This window comes from Phoca vitulina, unplaced genomic scaffold, assembly GCF_004348235.1.
Source record: "Phoca vitulina isolate PV1807 unplaced genomic scaffold, GSC_HSeal_1.0 scaffold6, whole genome shotgun sequence".
NCBI lineage: Eukaryota > Metazoa > Chordata > Mammalia > Carnivora > Phocidae > Phoca > Phoca vitulina.
In genome coordinates, this window is record NW_022589709.1 from 19199815 (window position 1) to 19214461 (window position 14647).

General features: G+C 40.2%; 1 protein-coding gene across 2 annotated transcripts in view; it reads left to right on the forward strand.

Moving 5' to 3' along the window:
- Positions 1–694: 694 nt before the first annotated feature.
- FAF2 (Fas associated factor family member 2) overlaps positions 695–14647 on the forward strand; it is a 66423-nt gene continuing 52470 nt past the window's right edge. Inside the window, exon 1 of one of the 2 annotated variants that reach the window (XM_032403767.1) lies at positions 695–810. In XM_032403767.1, the coding sequence (XP_032259658.1) occupies positions 748–810 (63 nt within the window). In that variant the 5' untranslated portion in view covers positions 695–747. The remainder of the gene's footprint in view (positions 811–14647) is intronic. The other variant, XM_032403769.1, reaches the window with a different exon arrangement.

Genomic DNA, 14647 nt, shown 5'->3' on the forward strand with positions numbered 1-14647 from the left:
CGACAGCTATTCAGGGACTTTCGGAATCTCCTGAGAGATGATCAGGCGCTTTTGCAAACGTCATGGAAGGAATCAAACATCAAACAGCCGATATTTTGGAAGGGCCACAATCTCCCAAGAAATATTCTGGAATATTGGGGCGCTTGGGTGGCTCAGTCGGTTAAGCGTCTGCCTCTGGCTGCGGTCGTGATCCCAGTGATCCCAGGTTCCTGGGATGGAGTCCCCTATCGGGCTCCCTGCTCAGCAAGGGGTCTGCTTTCCCTGTCCCTCTGCCCCTCCCCCTGCTTGTGCTCCCTCTCTCTCTCTCAAATAAATAAATAAAATCTTAAAAAAAAAAAAAAAGAAATATTCTGGAATATTGGAGACTATGGGAAAATGGTTAGGAAGCAGGCGAAATCTGCCAATTGGCATTCGGAAATTTCCGGAGCTTCTCGAGGAGCACTCGGGAGCTCTTGCCTCTGCGATCTACTGGGAGTCTAGGGTCTCTACAGATCCCTTCTTCGCCTAAATCCTTAAAGGCGACTGATACCATAGTCCCTCGGCAATTTCCGGAAGTGTTCGGGATTGGCCCGAGCGTGGCGCCCTCTGACGGCGGGAACTGTCACCACCAGCACCCCTCCGGGCTGCGCCAGCACGCGCAGACGCAGTTGCGCGCCGGCGGCCGTTCAGACCGGATGTGGTTGCTGCTGAGGTCACTTCCGGCGGGTGACGGTGAGGACGGGTCAGAAGCGTAGAGGCGGCGGCAAAATGGCGGCGCCTGAGGAGCGGGATCTAACCCAGGAGCAGACAGAGAAGCTGCTGCAATTTCAGGTAGCAGCGAGTACTCGGTGCAGCAAATGCCGCCACGGGCTGGGGAGTGGGCCCTCGGAGGAGCCCAGAACCCTTCTCAGATTGGGCCCGAGATTCTTCTCAGACCAGCGGCGGCCCCCTCCCCCCCAAACGCCAACTGCCCTGCTACTCCCAGCTCCCGAGCCTCTGTCAGGTCCCCCGCCTTCCAGCCAGGGTTGCGGCCCTCTCCTCTCCTCTCAGCGGGTCAGCTTCCCTGGTTTCCCTCAGCCGCACCCGTCCTCAACCATTCTTCCCAGACTGGTTACCCGTTGGACCCTTTCCGCCCTTCGACTCTAGATTTACCGAGATGCTTAATCCCCACCGCGGAGCTGGCCTAGTTTCGGGTCTCTGGAAAACCTACCAGCATCCCATGCTGTTTCTACAAATATTTATTGAAGGCCTCTTGGGTGCCTGGTCCTGTATTGGGCGCTCTGGTGGGGGAGGGGGCAGAGCTGGCCCCCACCCTAAAGGTGTGGGAGGACACCACATAAGGAAACAATGCAACAGTTGTAAGTGTCATCAGTGGCTTCTGACGGGGTTTTTTTTTTACCCTGGGCTTATTCCTGGACTCACGTTCTTGACAGTGCTTGAGGTGGGTGGTAACTTGCAGAAATCTGCTTCCTTTTAGTGGTTGTGTTAAGAACTTTTGGCACTAAGCACTTATTTCTGAGTTGGAGAGTGATTGGAGGAGACCACTAGGGTGGGTAACCTTGACTCTTTATTACCCTAATGGGTACCAGTTTCCTTATTTCTAAAATACTTCTCTTAAAAAATGTCTGTCCCTTAAGGATATTGTGGAGATCAAATGAGTTTATGGACGTATGAAGGGCTTGTAAACTGAAATGTTTATTCCCAAGCGCTATCGCTACTATTAATCATGATTTCATTTAGGATAGAATTAAAGTTAGTGGTACACTTATTTCCTAATATAAAATGTGCTAAACATTCATTAATTCAGCATTATTTACCAAGAACTTTAGTGTTCGGGCACTGCTAGTTCAAATGCCATTTATTGAGTACTTACCATGTTATAAGTACTTTGTAAACACATAGCAGACATGATCTCATTTAATGTAACAACCCTATGAGACTCATGCTGTTACAATCCCTATTTTACAGATGAGGAATGTGAGGCTTAAGAAGTAACATACTTAGGTTACACAGCCAGTTAAGTGGTGATATCGGATTTAAAGCCAGATCCATCTTTCCAGAACCTTTCCTGAGCTCTTGACTTGTGTGCTATACCACCTGTGTAAATATCAGTATACAGCTGAGAGTGGAATGCAAATGTGATACTCTTTTTTTTTTTTTTTTTTAACAAGTTACCACTTTTCTGTACTTTCCTTGATTAGATTTCACTATAATCTGAGGTGGGGTTTTCTTTAAATTGAGCAGTGGGTTGGAAGTGTATAAATGGAAAAATACTATTATAGAAATAGTTGACATTTGATTGGAGTTTGGAGTAAAGAAATTGAGGACACAGCAAATTAGGATCAGAGTGAATAAACAGCAGACAACCAGCCTCCTCTTCCTGGTAGACCACTTATTTCAGAGTTTTGTTTAATTTGGCAGACCATTTTACCCCTTACAGCTCTTTAGGGGTAAGCTCCCAGGATAAGTGTTATGAGGTGATGTGAGTTATATGTCATGATGTACTTAGTTTGATACTGGGAAGACATGAATATGTGGTGATATTTCTGAGGTAAAGTACATGGGTACCTCCATTTTGTCTTCATGGACATTAATATCAGTAAGAGGTGAGTGGTAGGTTAAGATTGTATTAAGATTGCTTTGTGAGGGGTGCCTGGCTGACTGAGTCAGTAGAGCATGTGACTCCTGATCTTAGGGTTGTGAGTTCAAGCCCCACGTTGAGCATAGAACTTAAAAAAAATCCTAAAAAATCAGATTGCTTTAGGAAATTGGATTTACCAAGGCAAATGCATTTTCCATTTATGTGTTCCTTAAGTAGTTGCTGGATCAGGTTCATCATTCAGTTGCCATTGAACATTCTTTGAAACTTACTAGGTGTCAAGCATTATACCAAATATTTAATGTACCTTAACTCTTCTAAACCTCTTAATAACATTGTAAGGAATTAACTCATTCATTTTGTTAATGAAGAAACAGGTTCTGAGAGGTCAAATCACTCACACAAGTAGTTAAGTGGCAGAGATTTAGAAATCCATACCCATAACCATCTTAGCTATAACCTATTGGAGAAGCAAGATACATACATACATAAATGAGTATCCTGCGATATATTAGTGTTCATAGTGTAATATGGTATAAACAAAGTGCTGTGGGAATTTAGGGAAGGATAGGAGTATCCACAGAGGTGGGAAGAGAAGGATGACTTAGGGGTTAACCATTCATTAAGTATCTACTATGCCTTAGGCATGGTGCTAGATAGGTAGTTTATAACTATCATGCTTAATTCTCACAGAAGCCTTGTAAAGTGCCATAGATGATAATAGCCGCTCCTAAGTGAGGAAACAGATTTATTGAAGTATTTGCTTAAGTTCATTAAGTTACTAAATAGTGAGGATGGAATTGGAATTAGAAACCTAGTGGATCTGGATCAGGCTTTAAGGCTGGGCTCTTTCCACTGTACTTTGCTAGTTTTGAAGGAGGAATAGAATTTCAACAGGTGGTAGGCAGAAGGATGCTGAAAGCTGAGGAAATGGCTTGAGCAATGTATGACGATGGAAGAGTGTGGAGTGTTTGTTGTGATGGATTTAGAGAATTTAGAGAAGTGGTAAATAGGATTGGATAGGTAAATTAGAGCCAGATTTTAGAGGCCTTTCAAAGCTGTGCAGAATGGTTTAAATTTTAATCTGTACTCGTAGGGAGCTATCAAAGGTTTTTTTCCACTAGAGAGTAGCATAACACTAGGTTTCAGGTTTGCTTCACTAACAGTATGGAGCATGTGCTTGCAATATCCATAAGAGTCAGGACAGAACTGGGTGGTACTGCTAGGAACTAGTTCTTGATATGTTGCTTCATTTGATACATTGAAATTAGCAAAAGTAAAATATTTTAGAAATCTTAGGTTTCCTCTATTTCACTTTTATTGTGACATGTGATTTGATTGGAACTCCCTAGAGTATATTTATCATGCTTCTCAGTCCATTTGATGTTTTCTAAGACTTTTCTAGTTATCCTTTTCTCCTGTTTATTTTGGAACCAATTGAGTATGAATAGTGAATGCGCAATTTGTTTTAAGCTGTTTCAAATGGAAGAGAATAGGTCTTAAGAAGAGTTAATGCAGAGATGCCTGGGTGACTCAGTTAAGTGTCTGCCTTCGGCTCAGGTCATGATCCCAGGGTCCTGAGATCGAGTGCCGCTTTGGGCTCCTTGCTCAGTGAGGAGCCTGCTTCTCCTTCTGCCTGATGCTCCCCCTGCTTGTACGTGCTCTCTCTCTCTCTCTCTCTCTCTCTCTCTCTCTCACAAATAAATAAATAAAATCTTTAGGGAAAAAGAAGAGTTAATGCAGGGGAGCGTCTAGGTGGCTCAGTCGGTTAAGTGTCTGCCTTCGGCTCAGGTCATGGTCCTGGGGTCCTGGGATCAAGCCCCACGTCAGGCTCCCTGCTCAGCAGGGAGTCTGCTTCTCTCTCTCTCCCTCGGCCCCTCTCGTGGCTCTCTCTCTTGGTCTCTCTCAAGTAAATAAATAAAATCTTAAAAAAAAAAAAAAAAGAATGCAGGTATGGGTAAGGTTACTTTTACTGAAGTCCATTTTCCCAAATTTCCAAATATAACAGACTCCCCTAGTGCCTTGGTTTACTGCTTCTAGGTTGCTGTTTGAACCCCTGGAGAAAGATGACATGGACAGAGAAGGGACTAAAGGAGCTATATGCATGGCCAGTGGAGGAAGAAATGATCCCTTTCTACTTTTGTACAGATGTAAGAAATTTCTTTCCTTTTAAATGAATATTAGGGTGTGTGATCTTTGTTCTTTTAAATTATAGAAAGTTAAGCCTGAACTCTGGGCTGTAGAATCAGGTTTATAATGCACTTTGAAAATCTCTCTTTTTGGCTTCATCTGACTCTTTATTACCTAAAAGAAAAAGAATAACACGATGGTCTTTGTTCACGTATTTTTAAAAAATCAGAGTGATCTGTTTGAATTTTTTGCCCAGGAATTTGGTATTGTAGGAAAACCATGAGCTTTGAAACTTGGGGCAAACCTGAATTAGCCTTTCAACTTAGCTTCTCATGAGTTCTGTGACCTTGGGCATGTTCCCACTTTCTTGAATTTTTCCCCCCCTATAAAATGGGGATACTATTACCTAATTCACAGTGGTTTTTATTTTTTACTTAAAAAATCTACCAAGTAATGCATACTTTATGCAAGTCAGTAACGTAAAATTGTAAAAGTGTAATTAAATTTCATCTTATTCCCCCCTCCTCATTCCCAGTTTGTTGTGTGTCTTTGTATACTTTTTTCTTCTGCATATACAGATACACATACTTAATGTGTAAGCTCTCTTACCCTTCACTTGACTGATTAGTTGGAGCAGATGGCTTCCAGTTCCTAAGATCTGCTCTGTAATATGTCCAAGTATTTTTGCTTTCACCAGTTGAGTTGTACTCTTGACAAAAGTCAGTTGTATTTTTTTTTAATTTTAAGATTGTATTTATTTGTTTGACAGAGAGAGAGAGAGAGCAGGGGGAGCAACAGAGGGAGAGGGAAAAGCAGGCTCCCTGCTGAGCAGGGAGCCCGACGCGGGGCTCCATCCCAGGACCCCAGGATCATGACCTGAGCCGAAGGCAGACGCTTAACGAATGAGCCACCCAGGCGCCTCAGAAGTCAGTTGTATTTGCTCCCAAACCATTGTGTGCTGGTTATATTTGTCATAAAAATATAATACATAAACCATCAAAATATCAGTGCAAGAGTTTTTATCTGAAAACTAAATTACATGCTTTGGAAAAGGTCTTTAGGGTCAAGTTGCTAGAAAATTGTTATTCAGTTAGGTGTAGGCAAGATAGGTGTAAAGATGACTTTGGAAAAAAATCATTAAGATTTAGTATTGTGCACTTAATGCTTGGCAAGTGCTTGGAGTTCTTGCACTCCAAGAAATTAAATCAGTGTCTTATGGATATGGTTTATGCTAGAAAGACTCCAAAGAATGTTGGTGGACCCATGCCCAAAAGAAAAGGATAGGCTTTCATCAAAAGATTGCTGCATAAATGTGTATGCTTCATGCTTTAAATGAAATATGTAAGTAATGTATGGAATGTTTGTATTCTTCATCTTAAGTGACTTTTTAAATTAATTGACTAGTAAGTCTTATTCTCATTGGGTAAGAGCTTCTGCTGTCTTTGTCTTTAATAGAGGTAGGATCATATAATTATGAAAGTCAGCATAGCATAGTAACTTGTCAAGGAGACTGGCTATGAAGTAAGACAGCCTGGTTTTGAATCCTAGCTTCTCCAGTTATTAACTTTGTGACCTTGGGCGAGTTACTTAACCATTCTACTTCAGTTTCTTCATATGTGCAGTTACTCTATTACCTACCTGAAGGGGTTGTTTCAGTAGTTAAATGTTAATATATCTAAAGCACTGGCAAATATTAAGTGCTTGAATGTTAAACATTATTATAGTTATTACTTTTTGGTTTTTAAAAAATTGAGGGACAATCAGGTTGTTTTCATTTTTTGGTTTCATACAACTAATGTCACAATGAATATCCTTGTAATAAACATCCCATTCTCAATCAACTTTTTTCAGGACCTGTTGTGTGCTAGTATAGTTCTAGGTACAGGGTACAGCGGAATATTAAATATAATTCCGACCGTTGTGGAGCTCACATTCTAGTGGAAGAGACAGAGAAGAGTCAAAATAAATAAATGGAACATAGGCTATGTTAGGTGGTGATAAATGCTGTGGAGAGAAATAAATAGGGAATTTTGAGGAGGGGGGTGTTTAAATTTTTTTTTTTTTTTAAGATATATTTATTGGGTGCCTGGGTGACTGAGTCAGTTAAGTGTCTGCCTTGGGCTCGGGTCATTATCTCAGGGTCCTGGGATCGAGCCCCGCATCGGGCTCCCTGCTCAGTGGCGAGTCTGCTTCTCCCTCTCCCTCTGTGATCTCTTTCACTCTCACTCTCTCTCAAATAAATAAATAAAATCTTAAAAAAAAAAAAGATTTATTTATTTATTTTAGAGGGAGGAAGAGAGAGAGATCACACTACATGAGCAGGGGAGGGGCAGAGGGAGAGGGAAAGAGAAACTCAAGCAGACTCCTCACTGAACCTGGAGCCAGAGGCGGGGCTCCATCCCAGGATCCTGAGATCCTGACCTGAGCTGAAATCAGCAGCTGGCCACTTAATCAACTGAGCCACCCAAGGGCCTGGGGGGTGGGGCGTTTAATTTTAAATAGGATTATCAAGGGAAGGCCTCACTGAGAGTGTGTTAATTGTGTGAAAACGTAAAGGTTAAGTACTAAACAAATCATGTGGGTACTTAGGGGAAGAGGATCCCAGATAGAGGGAATAAGGCATATAAGAGTCCTAAGGCATGGCCTCAAGGGACCTTGTCCAGGAATGGCAAGGAGGCCAGTGTGGCTAGAACTGAGGGGAAGGAGGGAGGAAGAAAGTAGGAGATAGGGTCAGAGAGTTAAAAGCAGGGCTAGTTCACAAATGGCCTTGTAGGCTGTTTTAAGAATTTTGGCTATAACTCTGAAGCAAGGTGGATTTTGAGTGATGACAGGATTTATGATTTATTAGGGTCACTCTGGCTATTTTCTTGAGGATAGCCTGAAGGAAGGTTAAGGGAGGAGTAGGGAGACCAAGTAGGAGACTTTTGCAGTGATGCAAGACTGCTTGAACCAGGATGAACTAGGAAAGTAATCATGAGGAGTAGTTGGATTCTGAATATATTTTGAAGGTAAAGTGGATGGGATTTTTTAAGGGATTGTATGTGAAGTGAGAGAGAAAAGGAGAAAGTAAGGATATCTCAGCTTTTTGACCTAAGTAACTGGAAATGGAAGAGTCATTAACTGGGATAAGGAAGGCTATGGGAGGAGCACATTTGGGTGTGGGGGTGAGATGAGTAGCTCAGTTTTGGTCATGTAAAGTTTGAGGTTTCTATCAGACATCCAAGTGAAGATGTCTAACTGGGTATAGTAGTATTGAGTGCAGGAGAATGATCTAGGCTAGCAATACAAATTTGGAGATCATCTGCATATAGATAATATTTAAAGCCCTGAAACTGTTTGAGATCATCTGTAGAGCAAGAATACATAAAGAAATTTTGAGATTTGAAGGTGTTTTTGTTATTGATGTCACTTAAACATTTATTGAGTGTTTACAGTTGACCCTTGAACAACATGGGTTTGAACTGCACAGGTCCATTTATAAGTGGATTTTTTTCAGTAAGTACAGTACTGTAAATGTATTTTCTCTTCTCATTTTCTTAATAACATTTGCTTTCCACTAGCTTACTATAAGAATACAATATATAATACATACAAATGTACAAAATATGTGTTAATCAACTGTGTTATCAATAAGGCTTCTTTCTGTTCAACAGTAGGCTATTAGATAAGTTTGGGGGAGTTGAAAGTCATACTTGATTTTCAACTGCATGGAGCTCGGTACTCCTAACTTCTATGTTGTTCAAGTGTTTACTGTATTCTATCCAAAGTGCTGTAGATTCGTTATGTCATTGATTCCTCTCGAAAAATAAATGGTATAGGTTCTGGTATTGGTGAGTAAACTAGGATCAGTACATAATTTACTGAAGGTTGGTAGTGACAAGCTTTGATTTGAATCCAGAACTCTGGATTCTTTCCTAGCACTGCCTCTCCAGCACTAAGTGTTGATTTGTTTTCAACTACAGGTAAGTGAATAGGACCAATAACAATAGCTATGTGGTAGGTTTTTGTTTTTTTTTTAAGATTTATTTATTTATCTGAGAGAGAGAGCGTGCACACGTGGTGGGGAGGGGTAGAGGGAGGTGGAGAGAAAAGCTCAAGCAGACTCTGAGCTGAGTGCGGGGCCGGAGGTGGGGCTCAATCCCATGACCCTGAGATCATGACCTAAGCTGACATCAAGAGCCACCTGCTTAACCGACTGTACCACCCAGGCCCCCCGCTCTGTGGTAGTTTTAAGAAAGCAAACACAGCAAAGGACGTCAAAAGTATGGTTCTAATTCCGGACATCATCACTCAGGATAATTCTCTTAACCTACTCTACATAAAAGTGGACTTTTTAAGCAGAAAGAAAGAAGAATCCTCAAAAGTGGGAATGAATAAAGAGGACAGGTCTCTCACTTCCATACCTACAGATATGAGAGAGAAAATGGTAGAGAGAAGGCTTCAGCGGAAGTATCTTCAGAAAAAAGCCAAGTTTCAGTTAGAACATGAAAGTGAAGGAAGTGTTTGGAGATGTAGTTATGGATATAGAGGATGTTGCTGATATAGCAGACCTTTTATTTCTGTAGAACAGAATCCTGGTGTTACTGGTTCAAAACAAATGTACTTTGTATGTTTTAATATCTATTAGACTATTTTCCAGGGAGTTTTGGCAGCTCACACTTCAACCAAGAGGATGTGAGAGGACCTGTTTCCCCATATCCTTGCCTGCGTTGGATGATAGCTTTTTGAATTTTTGTCAATATGATTAAATTTTTAAAGTTCTTGTTTTAATTTGCATTTCTAGTAGTAGTGGTGGTTGTAGTTTCTGGTTTTGGTTTTTAGTCAAGTTTGAATAACTAATGCAAGCACTTGTTTTAATCTATTTCTAATAGGAAAGAATAAGGAACTTTAGAGACAGGGATTGGCTTTTCAGCCTCTTTTTTTTAAGATTTTATTTATTTATTTGTCAGAGAGAGAGCAGAAGCAGGGGGAGCAGCAGAGGGAGAAGCAGGCTCCCCACTGAGCAGGGAGCCTGACGTGGGACTCGATCCCAGGACTCTGGGATCATGACCTGAGCCGAAGGCAGGTGCTTAACTGACTGAGCCACCCAGGTGTCCCCCAGCCTCTATTTTTTAAGAGATAATGTCGGTGTCCCTGGGTGTATGGGATGTTTGCTTTCTGGCCAAGTGGGTTGCAGGATAAAAGTGCTTATTTTAAGATTGAATCCCATTGTTCCATAAACTTCTGATTACCAATAGATTGAGCTTCTGGCTATTTACAGTTATTGTGTAAATTGCCTGCCTATCCTTTGTTCATTTGCTGTTGGATTATTTGACATTTTATTATCAGTTTGTAGTTCTTTATATAAAAAGGGATATTGGTCATGTGTAGCAAATATTTTTCATGATATCCTTTATCTTTGATTTTGTTATCTTTTCATTTACATTTGTTTAAATTGTTACCAAATTGGCATTTCTTTTCCTTCTGGCTTTTGGGTTTTCGGGTTTTTGTTTTTTTTTTTTAAGAATGCTTCTACTTAATGAAGTTATACAAATGTTCTCTTTTGCTTTCTTTGAAATGTTTTATGGTTTTCTTTTTAACATCAGATCTTTAATCCGTATGGAACTTTTATTTTTTATATGCATAAGAACCTAACATTACTTTCTTCCACTGGAGATTATAGGTTAGCTGAATAATCCATCCCTTCCCCTACTGTGAGTAGTCCTCTTTATCATACTGTATTCTGTTTCACTAATCTGTCTGTTGGTACCATTACTAGATTAATAACAATGGGCTTTACACTAAGTTTTAATATCTGATAGGATTCCTTCCCTATTTATTTTTTGAAAAATTATTGGTCATTCTTACAAGCTTTTTTATATACTTTTTTTTTTTAAGATTTTATTTATTTATTTGAGAGAGCGAGAGAGAGAGAGAGCACATGAGAGGGGGGAGGGTCAGAGGGAGAAGCAGACTCCCTGCTGAGCAGGGAGCCCGATGCAGGACTCGATCCCGGGACTCCAGGATCGTGACCTGAGCCAAAGGCAGTCGCTTAACCAACTGGGCCACCCAGGCGCCCCTACATTTATTTAAGAGAGCACATGGAGGAGGGGGGCAGAGGGAGAGAGAGTCTTAAGTAGACTCTATGCTAAGTGTGGAGCCAGAAATGGAACTCGATCTCACAACCCTGAGATCAGGACCTGAGCCAAAATCAAGAGTCAGATGTTTAACTGACTCCGCCACCCATGTGCCCCTTTACATACATTTAAGAATCATTTTGTGCTGTTGTGGGATTATTGGAATTGCATAAAATGTGTGTATTAATTTGGAACTGGTTGACATTCAGGAACATGTACATCTCTTTATTCAGGTGTGTCACATATCCTTAAAAATATTTTCTGTAACTTTCTTCATCTAGATTTTGTATGTTCCTTATTAAATTTATTCCTGGGTATTTTATAGTTTTGGTCACCCTTATGAATAGAACCATTTCTTTATTTCTAAATGGTTACTAATAGAAATGCTGTTGAATTTTGTATGTTTATCTTAAGTTTTTGGTTCTTTAATTTCTTGTCATGTTTTCTGATCATTATTAATAGTTTTCTAGTTTGGTCTCTTGGGCTCTTTTTTTTTTTTTTTTTTTAAAGATTTTATTTATTTATTTGACAGAGACATAGCGAGACAGGGAACACAAGCGGGGGACTGGTAGAGGGAGAAGCAGGCTTCCCACCGAGCAGGGAGCCCGATGTGGGGCTCGATCCCAGGACCCTGGGATCATGACCTGAGCCGAAGGCAGACGCTTAACGACTGAGCCGGGCTCTTTTTTTTTTTTATAAATAATTTTATTGAGCAGTAATTCACATACCATAAATGAACCCTTTAAAATATACAATTCAAATAAAAACAAATAAATAAATAAATTTAAAAAATTTAGTGATTTTTAGTATATTTACACAGTTGTGCATCCATCACCACTATTTACTTCTAGAACATTTTTATCGTCTCCAAAAGAAAACTGTGCCCATTAGCAGTCACGAGAGTCATCCATATTGTAGCTTATATCGGTACTTCATTCCTTTTTATAGCCAAATAATATTCCGTTGTGTGAGTAAACCACATTTTGTTTATCCATTCATTGGGCTTTTGGATTGCTTCCATTTTTCAGCTATTATTATTAATGCTTCTCTGAATATTTGTATACAGGTTTTTGTGTGGACATGTTTTCATTTCTCCTAGTAACTAGTAGAATATCTGAGTTACATGGTAACTCTGTTTAACTTTTTGAGAAATTGTCAAATTGTTTTTCCTAAGCAACTGTATCATTTTCCCCACCAGTATAATGTGAGGGTTACAATTTCTCCATATCCTCACTAACATTTGTTTTAGTATATGTGCTGCTGAAGCGAGCATGCTCACTAACATTTGTTAATCGTCCATCTTTGTAGCCATCCTGGTAAGAGTGAAGTGGTATCTCATTTTGATTTGGATTTCCCTAATGACTAAAATGATGTTGAGCATTTTTCATATGCTTATTGGCCATTTGTTAACCTTCTTTGGAGAAATACTTAATCAAATTCTTTGCCCATTTTTAAATTAGGTTACATGTCTTACTGGGTTCTAAGCGTTCTTTATATATTCTGATACAAGTCCTTTATCAGATGTATCATTGGCAAAAATACTCTCCCATTCTGTGGGTTGTCTTCACTCTCTTGATGGTGTTTATTGAAGTTTTAAATTTTGATGAAACCTAATTTATTTATCTTTTGTTGCTTGTGCATTTGGTGTCATATCTGTATCTTTTGTTGTTTTACATATAAAGTCTGATCTATTTTGAGTTAATAGTTGTGAGGTAAGAGTTCAACTTCATTCTGTTGCATGCGGGTATTCAGTTTTCCCAGCACCATTTATTTAAAAGATTATTCTTTTTCTGTTGAATGACCTTGGAACCTCTTTTGAAAATCAGTTGACCATAACTACGGATTTATTTCTGGACTCTCATTTCTATTCCATTGATCTGTATCCTTATGCTAGTACCACACTGTCTTGACTATTGCAGTTGTGCAAAAAGCATGAATTCAGGAAGTGTGAGTCCTCCAACTTTGTTCTTTTTCAGAAATATTTTGGCTATTCTGGGTCCCTTTCATTTCCACGTGAATTTTAGAATCACCTTGTCAATTTCTGCAAGAAAGGCAGCTGGGATTTTGATAGGGATTGCTGTTTACTCTGTAGATCAATATGGAGATTATTGCGATCTTAACAAAATTAAGTCTTCCGATCCATGAACATGGGAAGGCTTCCTTTCTTTAGTTTCTCTCAGTCTTTTGTGTACAAGTCTTACACTTCTTTGGTTAAATTTATTCATAAATATTTTGTTTTTGATGGTACTGTGAAAGAAAATGTTTTCATTTTATTTTTAGATTGTTCATTGAGAGTGTGTAGATTTTTGTATGTTGATCTTATATCCTGCAACCTTACTGAACTCATTATTAGTTCTATTAGTTTTTTGGTAGATTTCTTTTTTTTTTTTTTTAAGATTTTATTTATTTATTAGACAGAGAGAGACACAGCGAGAGAGGGAACACAGCAGAGGGAGTGGGAGAGGGAGAAGCAGGCTTCCCGCCAAGCAGGGGGCCTGATGCGGGGCTAGATCCCAGATCATGACCTGAGCCCAAGGCAGACGCTTAACGACTGAGCCACCCAGGCGCCCCTTTTTGTAGATTTCTTAGGATTTCTTATATCTAAGATCATGTCATCTGTGAATAAAGTTTCATCTCTTTCCAATCTGGATGCCTTTTTTTTCTTGTTTAATTGCTCTTGTACAATATTGAATATAAGTGGCAAGAGCAGACATCCTTGTCTTGTTCTGGTCTTAGGAGGAAAGCATTGTCTTTCACATTATTGAGTTAGCTGTCAGTGTTTCTCAGATGTGCTTTATTAGGGTGAGAAAGCTCTGTTTTATTCCTAGTTTAAGTTCTTATCATGAAAGGGTGTGGATTAAATGATGGGCGCCTGGGTGGCTCAGATGGTTAAGCATCTGCCTTCGGCTCAGGTCCTGATCCCAGGGTCCTGGGATCGAGTCCCACATCAGGCTCCCTGCTCGGAAGGGGGCCTGCTTCTTCCTCTCCCTCTGCTGCTCCCCCTGCTTGTGCTCTTTCGTTCTCTCTGTCAAATAAATAAATAAAATCTTAAAAAAAAAAAAAAGGATTAAATGAGATAATGCATGTAAAGTGCCTGAGGCATAGTTACTGTGTGGGTCCAGGCCCCTCGGTGCCACACTTCACCCTGGGCAGGTCTCTTTTAGATAGAAGCTGGAAAAGTGGTCCCCATCCAAGACTCAGGGTCAGTGCTAACCAGTTACTTCAGTCTTCCAGTGGCCAGGGCACCCTCAATGCCCAGAGGAGGGAGAGCGCCCTTTAGCTACCCCCAGCTCTCCCCAGATGTCCAGACCTCTCCCAACCCAAATGGGCTGTGATCCTGTTTTGTCTTGTCCCAGGACATAAAAGGGGCAGGTAGGTGGTCCTGGAGAATGTTCAGTTGTATACATGTTCTCTTATATTTCTTTATTTTTCTGGGGAGTATTTAATAAAAGATGGGATTGAGAATTTGCAAAACTGTTGTCCTTTTTATTTTATTTTATAGATTTATTTATTTTAGAGACAGTGAGAGAGAGAGAGCGTGCGCTAAGGAGGGGAGGGGCAGAGGAAGAGGGAGAGGATCTCAAGCAGACTCCTTGCTGAGCAGGGGCCAGACTCAACTCATCTCATGACCCTGAGATCACAACCTGAGCTGAAACCAAGAGTCAGACGCTCAGCTGACTGAGCCACTCAGGCACCCCTGCCCTTTAGAAAAATTGGAATTTAGTAGATAAGAAAGATAAATAACCGAAAATATACTTGAAGGAGTACAAGTCCTTTCAAAAACGATATAGAAAAGATTTTACATACAGAAGACTTGTCTTAT